Consider the following 22,532-nt stretch of genomic DNA (forward strand, 5'->3'; position numbering starts at 1 on the left):
ATGTTAGTGGTGGTAAATCACAACTTAAAAATATGTTTTCAGGAAAGTATGAACACTTGGACATTACAATAAATTAAATAGTCTTTTATTGAAATCAGTGTAAAAAGATGCAGTCTGTCTTTCTCTTTTACAACTCTGCAGCACTGATATAGCTGATGTTATGTTTAATAATGTGGTACACCTGAGTTAACTCAGCTGCTGTAACCTAACGGAGAAAAGAAAAAACTAATAAACCTAATTTTAAATGTTGGAATTGATACCAGATTTTGGCTAAAATATTTGTCATTATTTGCAGTAACACCTATCCAAACATGGAAACAGCACATAGGCCTACATAAACTTGCTAGAAACATTAGCTAGTAAAGTTTTCAAATAGCATATTTCTAATTTAAAAATATGGAAAGTTGCAATTTACTAGTTTATCTTCCTTACAATGGCATTATGTTGGTTGTTAATGTATTAAATGTAATCCTTCATGTAATAAATTAATGCTTATGTGTCTGACTTAACCTTAACAAACAAGTCATAATATTGCATTGGAATATAATCCACTTACATTGTATTTACAGAATTTTTACAAATTGCAATTTGTGACCCAGTGTGTGAAAATCAGGCCAGATCTAATTCTGAGATAAAGTTTGACTGTAGCCATTTATTTCAGTTGTTGACATTGTTTTACTCAGCTACTATTAAATCCATATATTTTTTATTTTTTTTATTTTCAGAGACTGTTCTTTATTTCATGTAGAAAACAGTAAATTACAAAAAAAAGAAGAAAAAAAAAAAACATGACTCCAGCTAGATTTTCACAGACTGGGTCACTGTCATTACCATGTCTGCTTCGGAAGAGACTTGGGGTACGAAGAACTGTCTGACTGTGCTTTGATTTTTGTGAGCTCTAACATTGCGGGAATGCTGCTCTCCGCAGGCATGTTGTCGCACAACAGACCCGCATGAGCTACAGAGAATGCTCTCCGACAAATCAAGCAGTTGGCTTGATAACAATTTCTAACACTCTGCAGCCAGGTATCTGTTTCCTCCCATTCTTTGCGGTACTTTTGCAGTCGCTTGCGTTTAAACCCTAAGACGCTGGAGAAGCATCTGCCATTACTCTCTGTCAAGACTTGACAGACTCTGCTTTTAAAGACCCGCCCTCCTCTGGACAAAGTCCAATCAAACTAACGATGACATCAAGTATTACCCAGTCAAAAGTAGGAATTGAGGCATCTTCATAAAATGCGTGTGCATGAAAAGCTACTTTAAAAAAATAATAAAAAATATAGGTCAGAACCCGCCCGTATTGATTCAAAACACGCAATTTCATTCTCAAATGATTCCGTATTTTAAGGGACGGGTGGCAACCCGAGTTTGAACAAGCAGGAGGATATAGGCTAGGCTAAATTAGCTATGCACCAACTGTTAGGATAACTGGAAAACATTTGGCATCCATTCTTTAATATGTTCACATTTTGGCATTAACTCTTCAGTATGTTAGGGTAATAAATGGCCACTTTAATAATGGATATTGTACAGAATTATATTTATACTCTTAGTGAATGCCCATGAATTTTTGTGTGGCTATACCAAGTTCTTATACATACACTATCATTCAAAAGGCAATTTTTTTTACTAATACTTTTACTAATACTTTTCCAGAGAGCCCTCCGGGCACTGTGTAGATAGAATTCGGTAGCCTGACTAAAAAAATGATAGCCCTGGGACTTCGGGCTACCAGATTTTGCGAGCCCTGCGTTTACTAAGCAAGAATACAATCATACATATACAGCACTGTGCAAAAGTCTTAGGCTACTAGTATTTTGACCAAAGAAGATTTCAAGTCAGTTATTTTTTATATTTTCCCGTAGCATGTCAGTTATCAATTTATCATTTCCAGTGGTTAGCACTGTCGCCTCACAGCAAGAAAGTCGCTGGTTCGAGTACTGGCTGGGTCAGTTGTGGAGTTTGCTTGTTCTCCCCATGTTGGCGTGGATTTCCTGCTGGTGCTAGTTTCCCCCACAGTCCAAAGACATGTGCTATAGGAGAATTGAATAAACAATACAAGAATATTTCACAATATTACAGTACTTTTTATACAATGAATGCAAAAGTGGTGAGCAAACAAGGTTAAGTTTAAACTAAAATCCTCCCATCTGCAAACTACTGAACGGTACTGAAATTATCTAAATTTTAAGTACTTTATATTCGTATTATGACTTATGAGCATTTATTGGTTAAACAGTAATAGTTTTCTAATGTTGTCATTTTCTAATGTTCTGCAGTCTTGATATTTCCTTCATTCAGTCTCTTCTTTGCCGCAGCACTAAACTGGTGAGAGAGATTTTCTGTTGCTTGGCAGAAGCAGAAGCAGCAGCTCGAGCAGCGAGAAGAATCGCATTATGATTTCAAACATTCAGTGTTACGTAACAAGACACTCTGTGTTAAACAGACATGCAAAGAGTTGAAGGATAGCATTTCTATTGGCTGCTTATTTAATTCATTTCAAGAGAGCATATTCACACTTTATCAAAAATATAAAGAATTTGTGCATATTTAACAAAACTTATAAGTATTTTGGCTAGCTTTTGTCAATATTACAATTATTTATATTATTATTTTTAGTATTGTTCCTTGAATCTTCATGCCAATGTCCTCTTACTGTACCTATAATGCTTTTAAAGTCAAATTAAGTACATTTCAAAATCACATATTGGAAATTTATATGTAAAACAAAAGCTTTCGATAACAACAATATATAATTTCTAAAAATATATATAAAACAAAGAAACTACTTTGTGCATATTTCACAAGTTATACATATTTTAAGTTATACATATGTTTTTGTAATTATAGCATTTACTTACTTTTATTATTTTTAGCATTTTGAAATTAGAAGAAGAAGATGATAGTAAAAACATGAGTCAGCCTCCATTTTCACGTCGTGCAGAGACCAGAGATGTCCCTGAAATGGCTACAGACTGCAATGCATATAAAAAGTCCAGCCGCAGATGAATGTTTTGCTTCTAGATGTCTATTTAGCACAGGTTAAAGACTTCCATTGTTGTTTGTAAGTGTGAATCTCGTGTTTGACAACACACAAGTGAAGTAATTAGGGAACGCCGCTATGTTGGTGGTATTACTCATGCAACCTAATGTTCAGAAATCTTCCTCAGCATTAAGTGAAAAATAGACGGTTTTAATGTCTGTGGTTGCAGCCGTGAGTCAGCTCTCTGATAACAGTCCAGCAGACAATAGGAAAGTGTTTTACTGTATGCAACACTGAAAAATATGAAGTCAGCATTAAACATTATGTACAGTTGAAGTCAGAATTATTAGCCCCCCTTTGAAATCTTTTTCTTTTTCAAATATTTCCCAAATGATGTTTAACAGAGCAAAACATTTTCACAGTATGTCTGATAATTTTTTTTCTTCTGAAGAAAGTCTTATTTGTTTTATTTCAGCTAGAATAAAAGCATTTTGAATTAAAAAAAAAAAAAAAAACATTTTAAGGGCAAAATTATTAGCCCCTTTAAGCTAACTTTTTGTTTCGACAGTCTACAGAACAAACCATCAATATACAATAACTTGCCTAATTACCCTAACCTGCCTGGTTAACCTAATTAACCTAGTTAAGCCTTTAATTGTCACTTTAAGCTGTATAGAAGTGTCTTGAAAAATATTTAGTATAATATTATTTACTGTCATTATGGCAAAGATAAAAGAAATCAGTTATTAGAAATGAGTTATTAAAACTGTTATGTTTAGAAATGCGTTAAAAAAATCGTCTCTCTGTTAAACAGAAATGGGGGGGTAAAGGGGGCTAATAATTCAGGTGGGCTAATAAATCTGACTTTAACTGTATCTCATATACGCATTGTCATGGTCGAATAATAAAAATACGAGTAATTCAAATGCAGAACTCCGCACAATTCACTGCGTGTGTTTGCTGGTCAGTCTTTTACTGACACTGAAGTTACAGAAGCCCCTATTTCAGTGCTGTGGAGAAAATTAAAGTAAACAATATTTGTGGATCCAGACACAAGCGTGTCTGGAGAGAGAATTTTCTCCACCGCCTCTGTCATGGATCAGCTGTGATCGCTGCGTTCGTTTATCAGTGTCACTTATCGGTAAACAGCGCCATAGCGTTAGAGCCAACCGTAGTCTTTTCTGTTGAACGTGTAACCAATCATAGGCGTTTAACACCTCGCTCGATAATCCTCAAAAATCCAGCGGGATAATATCTACGTTTGTATATTTGCTTTAAATGACCAGGTTGTGCTTAAGTGATATATTATATATATATATATATATATATATATATATATATATATATATATATATATATATATATATATATATATAATTTTATTTGAGCAGGCAAAATTAAAGATACAGTATATGTATCTAATTGCTTGTATTAAAGGACAAGAGTGTATTAAAAATACATTCATTCATATCTTTTCGGCTTAGTCCCTTTTTTAATCCAAAGTCGCCACAGTGAAATGAACCGCAAACCTATCCAGCATACGTATGTTTTTTTATGTAGCGGATGCCCTTCCAGCTGCAACCCATCTCTGGGAAACATCCATACACACTCATACACTACGGACAATTTAGCCTACCCAATTCACCTGTACCGCATGTTTTTGGACTGTGGGGGCAACCGGAGCACCCAGAGGAAACCCACGTGAACACAGGGAGAACATGCTAACTTTACACAGAAACGCCAACTGATCAAGCCGAGGCTCGAACCAGCGACCTTCTTGCTGTGAGGCGACAGCACTACCTACTGCGCCACCGCATTATTAAAAATACAGATAAAATGTATTTAAAATTATACATTTTAATACAAGAATTGTTGTGCTGTGAAGTAAAATATAAAATTTTGTATGAAAAGCATTGTCAGTGCACCGTGATGCACCGAGATATCGAATTGAACCGAATCTATGGCATGATAATCGTAACCGAACCGAGAGACCAGTGTAGGTTTACACCTCTATTGTTTTGTCTAAAAAATGTATATAAATAAAGTATCTGGCACCTTTTGCAATTTATCTGAGAGATAATATTAAAATATTGATAATATATAATATATTAAGCTGTAATAATTACAAAAACAAGCAAAAATAAAAATTAATTAGCAAAAACTGCATTTTCTATTCACACAGTATACACACACACACACACACACAAAACAAATGCTGGGATTTGCTGTAACCCAACATTGGCTGAAATGGGGACAAACCTAACCTATTGGGTAAAAAAAAGTATAATATAACTTGAATTGAAAAAATAATAATAATAATCCAATGGTTGGGTTTATGCATATAAGACCCAACACTTGGATACAACAACCAAGCATTTTGTATATAGTGTATTTGTCCTTCCTTGGAACTAATTAAATAAGCAGTCAATCCAAATACTGTTCTTCCTTCTAAGCAAATAAATAAATCAAAATAACAATGTTTATGTTTGTAATGATTAACATTTGGAAGATATATGATCACACACACGTTAAAAACGTTACTGTTACCATCAGTTCAAATATGGAGAAGCCCAACTGTACACAAATGTAAATTCCTGAATGTAAATTAAAGGAAAATAATTTCTTTTCTTTTTTCCCCCTAGAGATGGACTGTGAGTTTGACCATTTTTTAATCCACCAAGTCAATTTTAAGGTCTGGCAGGAGTACTTTTAGCTTAGCTTAGCACAGATAATTGAATCACATTAGACCCTTAGCGTTTAATTTAAAAATGACCAAACAGTTTTGATAATTTTTCTTATTTAATGCTAGATATTTCTGTAGTTACTCCTTATACTAAAGCCGGCAGAAAATAAAATGCTTATTTTCTCTAGGCCGATATGGCTAGGAACTATTCAATACTCTCATTTAGGTGTAATAATCAAATAACTGTGCTGCCTTACCATGGCTGCAGCCAGTGCTATTGTATTATGCAGCCTAGAAATAGTTTCCAGTAATGACTATCACATGCAAGTGGTCACATTGGATATATTGACCAAAGTTATCAGATAATCAGGCGTTGTGTAATATCATCGTGCCATGGTACAGAGGGAAATGCTAACGGTCTAATCTGATTCAATGATCTATGCTAAGCTACGTTAAAAGTGCTCCTGCCGGATCCGGATTGGCTAAATTGATAAAAAAAATGGCAAAACTTAAGTGTTTAACTATAAGGCGACTAGAGGTGGAATGTTTCTTTAACCCAACATTTGTCAGTATTTGACCCAATGTTTGATTGTGACAACACAGTATTTTTTTTTTCTGAGTGAACTTTTTAAACATTAAAACTAATATTAACATTTTTACTCAGACCCACACCTAAAAATAAAACACACCTAATATCCAGAGAATTTCACTTTTTTTCCATAGCTCTACACACACATACACATACGCTCACACAAACACATAGCTGTAATTGCATTCGTGCTGCTTCTATGTCTACTACAGTAAAGCCAGTGGTACATTGAGGGGCGCCACTCTGGCCTACAGAACCACACAAAATGTCCTGGCCACTGATAACAGCACACATCCATGAACTAAAATAGATGCTTTCAAGAATCCTATCTCATGCTAAAAACCCCTGCTGGAGCCTGCGATGTTGCCCGTGCACTTGGCTGTAATGGATCTGAGCGAATGAGAAAAAGCTCTCGGCCTTGCTTTATAAATATCCACCGATCCGGGATCAAATAATTGTCTGTCATCTTCGGTTATTTATACTTTCGGGAGCTAGAAAAGAATGCAAGAATGTCATTTTTCCTCAAGCCTTTGGTTGCAGTGTAGGCAAGGATTGTGGATGAATGGTGTGTTCAGGAATTGTGCGCTGTATATTGAGAGGGATTTAACAAGACGTTAGCTTTTGTAACTGTAGCGAATGACAGACATTGTAAGAGGTGGGATGCTTGCCATTTGACCATCTGTCTCAGTGGTGGACATTAAAGATGAGCATTGAGGACATGACCTGTAGATGCTCGAATGTGCTTTTCTGTCTCTCTGCAGCTGCTTAAGAGGTTCTGTATGGAAATAATGTATGCAAAATGGAAATTCATGCGTAATTATTGATCAAGTACATTTTCAGAATTCTTTTAGCATATGTACTGATTCCAAACCACATTAACAATCCTAATACATACTATTAACTAAGTACATAATTTTTTAATAGGTGATGTATAATTTTTATAAGGACTTATTATCTATCTATCTATCTATCTATCTATCTATCTATCTATCTATCTATCTATCTATCTATCTATCTATCTATCTATCTATCTATCTATCTATCTATCTATCTATCTATCTGTGTATCTATCTATCTATTAGGGCGTTTCAGCATCAATATATCAACATATGTGTCCGCAATAGTCACATCACAGGACACGAAATGTCAAATTGGTATTATAGTTGATTAACAATTGAGAATATCTGAGATTTGTGGAGTCATTGCAACGTATTATCATAACGGAGTAAAACTTCATCATTTGCATGTTTTTAGGACATTTCAAGAAAGTGTAAAGCATTTGGGTACAATAAGGTAAAACATTTGTAAGTTTAATAAAGAAACAATTTATGGAAAATGCAGTTTCTTTTGAATTACATTATTAAATTTCTGTTCCTGAATACGGTTTGACTCTTTGGAAAACCATAAAGCACTGTTTGTTTAACTTTTTTCTTTGCTCTATTGTAGTTATTGTTGACATTTTATTTTATTTTTATACATGATTTACACCTTACAAAATCAACCCAAACAATCAGATTTTTTTTCTTCACAAATACAGCTATTCAAGCCATCTGGTGAAATTGTTTTCATATCGCAATTTACATTGCAGCAAGAACAAAGCATACAATTTTTACAGTTTGCTTTTAATATTGTTTAGTCTCATCTTAAGGATCTAAAATTGGTTTTAAATGTAGACAAATCTAAATGAATGACATTCACAAATTGTCTCACCCTTGTGCAGAACCGATCATTAATAACCATTGTCCAAGGTGAACAAATAAATTTAGTGTCCAGCTAGAAATATTTAGGATTTTTACTTGATCAGGAGCTTTCCTTCAAAGAACACGTAGCAAATTTGGTTAGAAAATTGAAAGTTAAGCTTAGGTTTTACTATTGAAATGCATCTTGCTTATCTCTTAAAGCTCGTAAACATTTGGTGTCTGCAACATGTTTACCATTGATTGACTTTGGTGATGTTGTATATATGAATCCTTCAACTAAATGTCTTCAGCCTTTAAACTCTGTTTATCACAGTGTTCTAAGATTGTTACAGGCTGTCATAGACTAACTCGCCATTGTGAACTGTCTGCCAAAGCTGAGTGGCCTTCTCTGAATGTAAAAAGGTACACCTACTAGATGACTGGTCTACAAGGCTCTTCTGTCTCTGGGTGCCTTTATACCCAAGTTCCCTTCTTCATACAGTAAGTCAAAAAGCCAGTATGTCCTACGTTCAAGTGAATCTTATCACTTGACTGTTCCCTGGGTTTGAACTAAAATAGGGAAGTGAGCCTTTAGTCATGCCACCCCCTCATCCTGGAATACTCTTCAGTCTGAACTAAAAATGTCTGAGCTCATCCCAATTACATCTTTTCGCTCTATATTTTTTAACAAACAACAACAGTCCATTTCTCAACGTATGTGTTTTTAATATATTGTAATGTGCTATATCCGAACAACTAAACTGTATTTTTATATTAGCTTATTATATTAGCCTATATATATTATATTTATATTAGCTTTTATATTAGCCTATTTTTCTGTCTATTATTAATATTTTTATTAGTTTTTCATGTGTTGCGGACCTCTTGGCCAGTTCACCCTTGTAAATGAGATCTAGATCTCAATGAGTTTTTAATCTGGTTAAATAAAGAAACATAATAATCGCAATGTCAGATTTTTCCAATATCATGCAGCTAATATAGGCAAGGCAAGGCAAGTTTATTTATATAGCACATTTCAAACACAGTGGAAATTCAAAGTGCTTTACATAAACAGGAATAAAAAAGACAAGTTTAGGAACATAAAATGCAGACAATAAAAATGATTAAAAACAGATAAAAACAAATTAAAATGAGTCGAACAGGTTATAAAAGAATGAAAAAGAAAACGAAAAACATAATAGTGCAATCTGTCGGACGTAGCACAGTGCTCATACAGTAAAGGCACAGCTAAACAGATGTGTTTTCAGTCTCGATTTGAATGTGCCTATATATACACATTCTTTTGTAGGATTTTGAAGGTGTGAAATTGTTAGTATATTTTACAAACAAACAAAAACGTTTGTTTTACATTTATTTTCAATTTAGTTTGTTTTTTTAATGTCATATGTTTTGTAAAGTGATTGCAAATTATTTTAGTTCATCAGCCAACATGCAGAAAGTGGAGTAAAAAAGAAAAATAGAAATTTCTTTTTTATTTATTTATTTATTTATTTATTTATTTATTTATTTATTTATTTATGCTTGATTTCTTCAGTTTAGGAAATTTGTCATTGCTTTTGTCATTTAATTTTTAACCATTTAAAAACTAACTCTAATTTAGTTTTATTGCTGTTTTAGTCATTTTACTTCTTGAAATTATTTTAGTTCAGCTAGTAGGCAAGAAGTATCAGCCAAACGAATAGAAAAAAAACACAGCTTAATTATTTTATTTTAGTTTTATTTTACAGTTTAAAATGTTATATGTAGTTGAGAACAGGACCCTTAAGCACTTATTCTGTTTTGCACACATTACATAATAAAACAACCCAGGCCCATTCTGAAAACTTACCGATATATATATTTCTGGAGAGCGCCCAATACGTCCCAGGAGCTTTTTTTTTTTTCTTTGCAGTTTTTGTTTTCGCAAATTCAGCAGAGACCGCTATGTATGCTATGTATGCTATGTATGCTTTTTCACATCTCAAATTTCTTTCGTGAGTGCCACTTGTGCCTGCTCTCCTCACGTAAATCACAGAGACCGCTGTCGACTGACTGACTGATTGACTGACCCACGCTCCTCTTTCCCTAAACCCAACCAATAGTGTTTTCAAAAGCACCGATTGACCAGCTCCCACCCCCTTATCTAAACCCAACCAACAATTTTTAAAAGCAATCCAGAAAAACAACAGCCTTTCTTCAGAATTTTACAACATCTTCAGATGTTACCACATTCTCACCCTGTTATTTACTAGTTTATTCAATTTTTTGGCTTCTGTTTTTGTCTTTTCTGCTTCATGGAACCATTCTTCGCCGGATTCGAACCTACTCGCTGTGGTCAACTACTCTCTGCATCTCAAGTCTGCTGACATACATCGCAAGCTACTGGACAAACTGGAGGTATTCGGTTAGCTCGTAAGCACGAAAAGAAATGGCATCATACCGCCCCGTAGAAATCATTTTAAAGACGAAATACTGCCATACATACTTCTGGCTACCTTATTCGAGATCTCCGGAAATATATATATATATATATATATATATATATATATATATATATATATATATATATATATATATATATATATATATATATGTGGCTACATTTTCAGAAAGAGCCTATGTTGCAACTAAACCAAAAAAAATCAATCAAGATCAATTTAACACGAGTAATTATGTAAACAGTGAATATTTTGATTTTTGTTTATGAGTGCTCTTAACCTGCTGTGGCCTGTTTGCAGATTCAGACTGCATTCATAAACCAGGGTTTCTTCAGCATTATGTCTGAGGGAGAGGAGAAGAAGAAAAAAAACAGTCTCGGGCTATTTAAGGAATACCAAGAGGCATAAATTTAGAAAAAAAAAGTGAGACATGCTCTCACAAAGACCTTCATTAGACTTTGGGCCATGTCTTTGAGACAAGCCTCTGAAAAGCAACAGCAAAAAGCATCAATAATGCAAGACAAACTTGTGTGCCCCTAAAAATAGAGGTTAATCTGGGTTTAGAAATCAGAGGCCGTTTGATAGGGAAAAAGGAATCTGCTCGCATACAAATCCAGCTTTTCCACAACCTGTGTGATTAATTCATAAGCCAGAGATTTGACCCGAGCTCGTTCGTTACCTAATAAATCCTGCCACTAAAAATGCAGAAGTCAAATGGTGAAGGAATTCTGGGAAGGTGATGTTTGGTGTTTATTTTCCTGCATTGACTAGTCTGGACAAATAAGGGAAAGCAGGAGACTGGTGACATGCAATATGGAGGAGTGATAAAAGAGACACACAACAGAGTCACGCGTGACAAAAGCCGATGACAAAAGGGGCTCAGGCCACATCAAGTCAAGCATGAGTCCTTTCTGAAAATGATGAATAATGAATCTTACTAACCTCCCATTAATTTTTAAAGAACCACATTGAGGTATTGAGTTTCCTTGATGCTTTCAGAACCAAAACAGCACATGTGAATGTGGTCGTCACTCGCGTTACTGTTTCCGATGTGATAGCTGTGACGTCATTTACTAGTTTGCAACATTAGTGCAACACACTGCAGGTTATTAACAGATAGTTAGATAGATGGATGGATGGATGGATGGATGGATGGATGGATGGATGGATGGATGGATGGATGGATGGATGAATGGATGGGTGGTTGGCATACCAGTCAACTCTCTCGTTTTTCCCGGGATTCTCCTGTATTTTAAAGTTCTATCCCGCTATCATCCCGTAAAGGACTTTTCCTGTATTTCTCCCGAATTTTCAGTCTTTTTCTGAACAGCTGAGCCTCCCTATATGCACCCATACCGCCAAACCACCAGGGGTCGCCCCTTGTTCTTAAACGTGAGTCTGTTCTGTGATTTTGCTTTGTTTAGGAATGAAAAATGGCGCAATTCCCTTTCCTTTGTATTACAGGTGCCGTCGCCCATCCTATATAATCCTCAAAACAGTCATATAATGGTGTATGACTGTCAGCTGATGTGCTCCATAGTGATAAACAGATGCTTTTTCCCAAACGGATTCTGTACACGGGATTTGAAGAGGAGAGAAAGTCTGGCTTTTGGATGCGTGTTTTAACAGACATACAAGCATAATTACTAATAATAACGTATAAAGATGTAAATCTTGGTGTTTTTTTTTTTTTTTTCGTCTTAAATGAGCATAAAAAGTTAGGAAAGCAGTCGAATGCCTTCATAACGTTAGATGTTGCATTTTTAAAGTGACACCTCTTATTTAATGTAATAAAAAAAATCTTAATAAATGAGAGATACATTCGTTGCTCTTTAATCAAAATGTGTAAGTTATACAGTGGAGAAACAGCTAATGAGATTGATAGCTTGATTCTATTTCATTATAATAGCTATTAATTTTAATTAGCTGAACTGTTTGCTAATGTATTTGCTGCTAATGTATATATTTATATTTTTTGTTAATAAGTCATATAAATCATAGTTAATGGTTTACTAACAGTGAGAACTAAATTAAAGTGTCAATTAAATATTAGAATGCAAATAAAATCTTCACAATACAGATATAAATAAAACTGACGTTTGCTGTAAAAATGAGATTTATGGCTCATTGCAGGAAAAAAAACACTCATTTTGATGAAGTTATGTTTAAAAATATGCTAAAAAAAAAGAGAAGAGTCTGCAGACACAAATCAATGAAGTGTTTTAAAAAAACATTTAAAACTTTTTTTTGGATGTTTTATTTTTATAGCTTTTTTGCCTGCAACGTCTCGCATTTAACTGCTGTATAAGAAAACACAGAAACAAAAGAGCATTTCCCTGTGTGGGAGAGAAAGCAAAAGTTGTAAATGAGCAGACAATAGCGAAGTCTGCCAAGTGTGTAGCCGGTATTACACGGTTCAGGCGTTCGTCCATTAAAAGTAATAACAAATGTCACCCTCATATTTTTCTCTCTTTTTTTTTTCTTTCCATGCACTGTCGTCATATATTGTGTTTTCTCTTCTTTTTTCCCGCTTTCTCCCTTTCTGTTTCTCTCTTTGATGTAAAGCCTATTTGGCAAGTGCGATCAAAGGCTCAATATTGTGTGCACCACCTGCAGTACTGAAGCACGGCCATATAAGAATGCTATGATAAAGCTGGTCACAAAATACCTTTGATGTAAATATTGATGTAATAGTATATATTATTTCAGTTTAACTTGAATACTGTTATATTAAATAATTGTCTAGTGTTTGTTAAGTTGCTAAATAGTATAACATGACACTATATGGATGCTAGATTTATGAGTTTTAATTAGCAGTGAAAAGAAAAACCTAATAAAATGTAAATATGTAATTATATAAATATGTAAAAAAAATAATTTTAATTAAATGAAATGTAAATAAATGTAAATAAATTTAAAGCAGTAGCCACATTCATAACAAAATGTGTATTTTGATAGATTTTATTAATGTTTTTATGATTTCATTTATTAATGATCTTATTTTATTTCAGTTAGTTGCCAAGAAGCGTCAAAATAATTACAATATGTCTTTTTTATATTTTCAACATTTTTTTAGGTTTCATTTAGTGTAATTTAGTGTACTTTTATGTTTTAATGATTTCAGCTGAGCTTTAATAATGCTTTATTTCAGTTTTAGTCATTTTAACAGTTTCAGTTTTAGTCATTTTTAGTCAACCTAAACCTATTATATTTTAATTATTTGGCAAAGTCATGTTTAATTGTTGTCGTTTGTTTAGGTTTTTATTTCAGCTTTATTTTAGTAAAAAAAAAAAAAAAGGATGAATTGAGATAGAATAAAACTGCTAGTAGACTATTTCATTACACTATTAGTTTGTGTTTTCCTTTTTGTAAATATTGTTTTCAATCCATCTGACAGAGTCCAACTGTAGTGTGGTTAAAAAAAATAATAATAAAAAAAAAGAGGCTGAAAAGCGTCATTTTCTGTTCAGAAAGACGTCCTATTTTTCATTGGTCAGTCAAACATATAGCCCCACCCGCAAATGACTCAATTGGTTGAGTCAGTGTCGCTAGCTTGTTGCTAGATCAGTTGCTATGGTTACAGTACATTTCCTATTACTTGACCCTTCGCTAAGCCACAATCGAAAACTGCCAGACACCAATCGTGGCTTAGAAACCGTAGCTACGCACAGAAGGCCTGTCAAGCTTTCAAGCGAGGGAATCGTGCATATGGATTGTGCAACTCTGACACCTGTATCCAAAAAGTTTGGATGGGGTGATGGAATTTTTTCCCTTTTAAAACCTAAAACCCAAGGGGAGAAATGCCAGCGTGTATCAAGCTGTGTGAGGGGCGCTAAAGGAGCAGAGTTGGTTTTGTTTTCAATATTTCTGATACATTCCGTGATAGACGGCAAAATCTCACACACCTCGTACCCTAAAAAGATCTAAACCGTTTCAATCCAAAAATACTAAGCAGGGTATGCTTCCCTGCTGTCTTTTTCTTTTTTCCACTCGATATTATGAGCACTGCTCCATTTAAGCCCTCGCCATAGTAGTGTTAATAGCAATCTTAATTCTATCTGTTTCAAGCTACGAATATTTGAAATTACATATCAACACACACACAAAAAACACACACACACACACTCATACACTACTGACAAGCGCATGTCTTTGGACTGTGGGAGAAACCGGAGCACCCAGAGGCAACCCACACCAACTGGGGATGAACATGCAAACTCCACACAGAAATGCAGACTGGCCCAGCCAGGACTCGAACCAGCAATCTTCTTGGTGTGAGGCAACAGTGCTAACCACTGAGCCACTGTGCCGCATGTATATGTAACAGAGGCCAGCTAGTGAAGTGCTGTGCAGGTAAACCTCACTCCTCTGGCCTCTAAAAGGTGCTATAGCGACAGACACTAGAGGCCATGGTCTTTAATCTCCTTGGTAAAGCAAACGACTCCCATGCGCAAGGTCGCGATTCGATCCCAGCTCGGAGCGGATTGGGTGGTGTAGGACCGGCGGGATTACATTGGTGCCGTGACCTGGATGGGAGTGAGGTTTAGGGAGTGTGAGTGTAACAGAGGCCAGCTAGTGAAGTGCTGTGCAGGTAAACTTCACTCCTCTGACCTCTAAAAGGTGCTCTAGTGACGGACACTAGAGGCCAAGGTCTTTAGCCTCCTTGTTAGAGCAACTGACTCCTATGCGAAAGGGTTGCCGGTTCGATCCCAGATTGAAGCAGGTTGGGTGGAGTAGGATCGGTGTGGTTACATATATTTCCTGTTACTGTGTTTTTGTCTTAGTCTAAGTTTGTTGTTTGTTTTGTATGTTCTTTTTGATCAATGCCTTGTTTATGACTGTTTTGACTATGATTTTGGATTGCTCTGTTTGATTCTTGATTTTTCCTAATTTTTGTCCACGATTAACTGCACGAATACTTTCTTTAATAACTTATTATTAAGCTGCTCTTGGATCTTACCTCTGTTGTCTTCACCATGCCAAAAAACCAAATGTGACAAGTTTTCAGTCGGTCGATCAAACAGGATAGCCCCGCCCACAAATCACTCAATTGGTTGAGCCAGTGTTGCTATGTTAGTTTACCCAATTAAAAACATCAATATTTTGTATTTTTGATATGTTTAAGTTAAATCATTTGATGTGCATATCAACATCGATTTCAACCCATGAGTGAAAGTCAAACTGAAGTGTGGACAAAAAAAAGCTGAAAGGCTTTTTCCATTGGTCGCTCAAACAGATAGCCCCGCCCACAAATCACTCAATTGGTTCAGCCAGTGTTGCTATGTTGGTACACCCAATTAAATACATCAATGTTTCAAAAAAACAACATATCCACTTTCACAGTGAAAGTAAAATCATATCATGCACATATGAACATCAGCATTTTGATAATTTTTTTAATTACTGCATCCTCCAAATTGCCTCCTTATTAACTAACGCATCGTCCAGTGTGTGTGTGATTGCTAAGCAGCGGCGTCCTTTGGACATTATGGCAGAAAGGTCAATCATGTTACATCACAGGGTTCAGAGCGATGTTAATCTCGTTCCGTGTGTTGGACATCTAATCCAATCTCACCTTCTCTCATCCCTGCTCTGATGTTGGAGGGCTTTACTCAAACCGCTCTGATCTGTTTCAGGCCTAGCGTAGCCTAGTGGTAAAAGATCTAAAAGGTTGTGGGATTAAACCCATTGTGCTCTTGAGCGAAGCATATATACAGTAACCTCCGCTCGCTCAGTAATAAGTGAACTGAGAGGGAAGCATCAGCTAAATGTCAAGCAGAAGAAGCGGCAGAGGAAATTTACTTCCGGCAGATGTGATGACATACAATGAATAGCCAGGGTTTTGCATAGAGACATTCGCTGTGGTTTTTGCTCAGGCAATTAACGTTTGTTAATTATGTCTTGACTTTGTGCAGTTTCTACTGAGCAGATGACTGCATTTTTTCTGTGTGTTTTTAAGATGAGAAATGAGAACTATTTAAGGTGTTTATTATTTAGTTGCATCATGCAGTCACTTTATTTGGTATTCAATTCATTTCAAGTTATATTTTGTACTGTAAATGACTGATGTTTTAGAGGGAGACAAACCAGCTACTGTATGTCACTTCCTGCAGGATGATGTCATCACTAAAATGTAATTTGGTTTAAAGCGCATGTTCATACGAAGAAATACAGAAGTGTTTGGGAAAAAAAAAAACTTAATAAATTGCATGTTTTTAATTTTAGAAGCTACTGTATCAATTGTTAAAGATATTTTAGAAGAAGCCAAAGCATATACAGTTGAAGTCAGAATTATTACCCCGCCTGTTTATTTTTTTCCCCAATTTCTGTTTAACTGAGAGCATATTTTTTTCAGCACATTTCTAAACATAATAGTATTAATAACTCTTTTCTAATAACTGATTTATTTTATCGTTGTCATGATGACAGTAAATAATATTTTACTAGATATTTTTCAAGTCACTTCTATACAGCTTGAAGTGACATTTAAAGGCTTAACTAGGTTAACTAGGCAGGTTAGGGTAACTAGGCAAGTTATTGCATAACGATGGTTTGTTCTGTAGACTATCGGAAAAAATAGCTTAATGGGGCTAATATTTTGTCCTTAAAATGTTTTTTTTTTATTTTTTATTCTAGCTGCTTTTATTCTAGCCGAAATAAAACAAATAAGACTTTCTCCAGAAGAAAAAATATTCTCAGACATACTGTGAAAATTACCTTGATTTGTTAACATCATTTGGCAAATATAAAAACAATTATAAAAATTCAAAGGGGGACTAATAATTCTGACTTCAACTGTATGTCACTTCCTGCAAGATGATGTCATCTGCTTTGTTTGCTTTTACAAAAAAAGCTAAGATGGAAATTGATATTTAATAAGCATGATAACTTTATTAGTAATTAATTTATTAGTAATTACCTAAACATAGATGTATTAGAATAGATTTAGTATAGATTAGTATAGATCTGTAGATTTATTAGCAATTAACTAAACATTTATTCAAAAATACTGCAAGATTTATGTAAAAAAAATTAAGAAATGTTTTTTAAAATGACTTGATTAATTGCTTGTTTTTCATATTAGAATATACTGTATCAATTGTAAATGATATTTTAGAGGGAGCCAAACCACATATGATGGAATTTATATTTAAAACAATAATTAAATTAAATATACATTTATTAGAAATTACTGCAAGAGATTTATGTAAAAAATTAAGAAATGTTTGTTAAAAAAAATACTTTTTAAAGTAAATTGCTTGTTTTTTTATATTAGAAGTTACTATATCAATTGTTAATGTTATTTTAGAGGGAGCCAAACCACATATGTCACTTCCTGCAGAATGATGTCATCCGTTTTGTTTGTTTTTACAACAAAAAAATATAAAATAAATAGGATGGACATAGCTTGATTACAAAATAAATAAATATGTATGTATGTGTGTATATATATATATATATATATATATATATATATATATATATATATATATATATATATATATATATATATATAAATATATATATATATATATATATATATATATATATATATATATATATATATATATATATATATATATTAGAAATTATTGCAGCATTTGTTTAGATGAAAAAAGACATAATTGTTGTTTTTTTTGTATAAAAACGTATTATAAATGTTGTATAGATAAAACAAATAAAACTAAATTCATATTATTCAGTATTTTTTTCATTAAAAAAAACATTTAAAAAGAAAGAAAAAAAAAATATATATATATATATATATATATATATATATATATATATATATATATATATATATATATATATATATATATTCATTTTTTCTTTTTATTCAGAAAATTATTTAATATAAGTTACTGAATGCTTGGGTATCGTGAAAAACATGCTATTTGTTATTTTTACCTCAACAAACAGTTAATAATATTCTTTTTGGGAGGATTATGTACAGAAAAAGTGACAAAAATTGCATTTGCTCAAACAAAAGTACTGCAATAGTTTACTAACACATTTATTAAATAAATATGCTCTTTTAAGGTTATTACAGCAATATACTGTTATGTATGATTGTACTGAAGCTTGATATATAAAGGCTTGAACTGCATATTGGGAATGACCCTGCTCTTGTAGTGTGATAGTGCTGTGGGATTGCAAACATCTCTGTTGTTGTGCTCTTACACGCTACACATGATATGCCAAAGCAAAGTACATCAAGTACATGGAATAAATAAAACAGCGAGACAGGTGGGAGTCGAGCTAATGACCCTGTGCAGGATAGAGTTCTCCACATTGGTGGACAGAGGAGCTGTTTTCAGCACCATGGAGAGCGTTACGGCCAGATGGAGAGATGAAACTGATCATCACATTCTGCCTTACAATCATATCTATCTATTTATCTATCTATCTATCTATCTATCTATCTATCTATCTATCTATCTATCTATCTATCTATCTATCTATCTATCTATCTATCTATCTATCTATCTATCATGTTTATGTGCAAGATTATGGTTAAAACGAGTAGCTATGTTTGTCAGAACTTTATTTAACCATACGTCATTATTGTTTTAAACATTTTGCTGACTCTATATGTTAGTAACTATAGTGTATATGCCATTAATTGCTCTTTCTAACCTATTTGGGCTGTTATCTATCTGTCTATCTATCTATCTATCTATCTATCTATCTATCTATCTATCTATCTATCTATCTATCTATCTATCTATCTATCTATCTATCTGTCTGTCTGTCTGTCTGATATTGGTGTAAAGCAGTAACAATTCCTATCTGAAGTCCACCAAGTAGACAAATACAACTCCACCTGGTGCAAAACAAAGCTAAGCGATGATGTCCTTCCAATGCTAATACCTCATAACGCAAATAACTCCTTTGCTATTTAATTCTTTGGCAAACATATTGTCAACTGCTCGTCAGTGGAGGTCTAATTTGAAATATTTGTATGCTAGTCAAGTTGTGCACGAAGCATTGTAGCGGGGGGCATCGGGTTTGACAATCCCCTCCATTCACCTGACTAACGCGATTAGCGTTAAACTGCTTTAGATCAACCGTCCCAGCGCTAAAATTGGCATGGGCTGTTACCTGGTGCGAGCCACACGGGATCATGCAGTGCCACGAGAGAAAACAATAGAATAATCCGCGTGTTTCAGCCTCAAAACAAGACGTGATCTCGCAGGCAGCCAGCCACCCTCGTTCATTCTGACGGCAGACACCAAGAGCTATGTGTTTACAATGCCAACGAGTGGTGCATCATTCCCCGCGCGCACCAGCACACACACACACACACGTCTTACACAACAGAAAGCAGAATGCCCAATGATGGCAGGTCGAGACGTCCCGTGATGATGCCCACCGTGCCGTTTGCTCACCGAGATGACATTCACCCCTACTCATGCCAAGGGCATTGCGTGCGTTCCGGCTCTGGCTCCCTGAAACGCCAAGCAAAAAACCGCCGCGAACGCGCGCAGAGCCCATTTTACTGTGACCTGAGCGTGCGTGGGGAAGGTGACTTTCCGCACTCCTTACCTAAAATCACTATAGGGGTGAATGATCCAATATCCAGCCGTCTGCACCCTCTCCTGCTCTTTCTCCACGGCTTTCTGACTGCCGAACATCCGCAAGGAGAACTTATTCACCCCGGGCTGCATCATGGCTCCAAATTGCCGCTGCATAAACCCGTATTGCCTGGACGCGGCGTCTATATCGTCAAAGCCGACCATGGCTTCTTCCCGGTCCCCCTTGCCACCCACTGAGTTGCCGTGGTCTTTCATGTTCTGACTCCCCATGCTGTTCTTCAGGATCGAGTCTTGCCTCTGGAACACATTATTCCCATCCGCTTTCTCCTCTTTGTTGCTCGAGAACGAATTGGATTTGTCTTCCATGGCGGTTTCAGAACGTGCTGTCTCCGGGTGCGGAGGACAGGCTACGCGCAAAAGTGGAAAGGAGCAGCTGGCGGCTCTTCTGTTTCATTGGACGTCCCTCAAACCACCGCTGCCTCCAGTGCGAGTGCTGCTGCACGACTGAGAGAAGCAGAGAGTAGTGGTGAACCCGACGGGATCAGCTTTCTTGGGCTGCTGCCATCTACTGTCGGGATTGAGCGCGGCGCGGCTCTCCAAGCGTGTCGCGGACGCGGACGCAGTGCCATAATGCGCCGCGCGGATCTGCTTCCAGACTGAAAGGATGCCAAAGGAATACAGTTTGAACATGATGTTGTAGATGCAAATCAGGGTTATGTAAAGCATTTGGGAAGGGCATGTTTTATTATGAGGTGAACTGAAATGGTAATTATATTATTATGAAAGACTCTGTGACAGGATGTAAAATCTCACGTGTCATAGGGATTTGTAAGTCGTGTAGCATATATATAATATATATATTATTATTATTATTATTATTATTACTATTATTATTATTATTATTATAAATTATTAATAATTTTTTAAAAATAAATATACTATTGTTGTTATGCTGAAATATGTCATGGTAAACGTTTCATTTTTAACATTCTTTTTTATTTGCTCAGAAAAAATAATTCAAACATTACACACAAATTATATATGCAACATATTGTTCGCCGTCTTTAATTTATCCCTAATAATACCCTAATTTTCATAAAAATATAGATATATTTAAAAGAGATGTTTAGATATGTTTGTAAATAATTCACTCTAATAAACTAAAATGCTAATCGTTTAATTGTGTGTCATAAATTAATGCCATCCAGTAAACAGATACATTACATCATAGAAATAAAACAGTCTTCATATCATTTCGAGTCTCTTTTTACTTGATGGCTTCAATCCAAATCATGATTACTTGAACAAAAATCTGTCATGCATTCAAAAACAAATTTGCATCATGTAACAGTTTAGAAATAAAAGTCTCTATACAGTAAAACTAATATAAAACTAAATTGACAAATTGTATAGAATCATCATCATCTAAATTCATTGAAGAAAAAAAAACTCCAGAGTCAATGATCATAGTGGTATCAAGTGCTTTTATTCAAAGCCAGTTACATAGAAGGAGCATCACTCGCATTGTTTCATAGAAAAGCCAACAATATCCCATGCCATGTGTGTAAAATTAAGACATAAGTGAAAAAAAATAAAGCAGAAGAGGGATTTTCTTTGCAAAATGCATTAATTTAAGTGACTGTGGTATAAACAGTGTAGCCAAATCTCTCCCGTCTGACGCATTTCTACAATCACATGATAGCCTACATAATACTGTCAGCCCTATAGTGAATCACATAGCTATTTTAAATTCAAAACAACACAAGACCTGTAAATCTGGTTGCAGGCTCTAAATCCACTGTTAGCGTGGGGATAATTTCAATTGCAAGTAAAAAGAAAAAAAATGTTGACTAAATACATTGAGATATGGCTATAACTATAGTCTTTTCAGAACTTCTTTCATCAGATCCTTTCAACCATGAGATCCACTCCATATTAAAACTGGAAGCACTGGACCTGAACTGATCGTTTATTGCAAAATAAAGCTTTGCTTGTGAATAATCTGATATTATTTGTGAGAAATATTAGAGTTTTCCTAAAATTGATGTTGCACAAAAAACACAGTATTTAAATCTGCATTTTGTCTGCTATCTTATGAATACGGTTTCAATCACTTGGCTGTGATTGTTCACTCAAAAATTTATTTTGCTGCTTGTTCAGAATACTTAATTAAAATGAGCTGAATCATCACAATTCTTGAGTATTTTTTTTTTTTTTTTTTTTGGTGGGACAACTTCATTGTTTAATGTTCAGTCCTCTTAAATTTGTAAAAACAATTAAGTAAACTTAACTGATATGTGTTGGGACAACGTGAAGAAATTATGTGGAACCCAGCATTTTTACAGTGTTACAGGCAACTGATTCATTAACAAAAATAGGTGTATGTTTATGATGATTGACACTAAAAATAATGATTCATTGGATTTACTAGATTTTTTTAAGCTAAGTGGTTGGAAACAATCTATATTGGCTGAATTTAAATAAATTGTAAAATAACAGCCGTTAAATGACATAAATCAACCTTAAAATGACAGCCGTTAAATTACAGTAATTTACCATAAAATAATGGCCATCAAATTATAGAAATTTATCGTAATTAAAAAACTTCAGGAAATTTCAGTCAT

The 22,532-nt window shown here is 34.6% G+C and overlaps 1 protein-coding gene and 1 long non-coding RNA gene across 8 annotated transcripts in view; one reads left to right on the plus strand and one right to left on the minus strand.

Annotated features, from left to right (window-relative positions):
* Positions 1–20,414, minus strand: part of hcn1 (hyperpolarization activated cyclic nucleotide-gated potassium channel 1) — a 195,686-nt gene extending 175,272 nt beyond the window's left edge. For all 6 annotated transcript variants that reach the window (XR_012397168.1, XM_017352974.4, XM_021469009.3 and 3 more), the window contains exon 1: positions 19,919–20,414. Coding sequence is in view for 5 of the 6 variants with exons in the window: in XM_017352974.4 (XP_017208463.1) it covers positions 19,919–20,274 (356 nt within the window). In the remaining variant the exon portion in view is untranslated. The remainder of the gene's footprint in view (positions 1–19,918) is intronic.
* LOC141379990 (uncharacterized) overlaps positions 1–22,532 on the plus strand; it is a 221,111-nt gene that overhangs the window by 181,997 nt on the left and 16,582 nt on the right. The window lies entirely within an intron of this gene.

The sequence above is a fragment of the Danio rerio genome, chromosome 21, assembly GCF_049306965.1.
Source record: "Danio rerio strain Tuebingen ecotype United States chromosome 21, GRCz12tu, whole genome shotgun sequence".
Taxonomy (NCBI): Eukaryota; Metazoa; Chordata; class Actinopteri; order Cypriniformes; family Danionidae; genus Danio; species Danio rerio.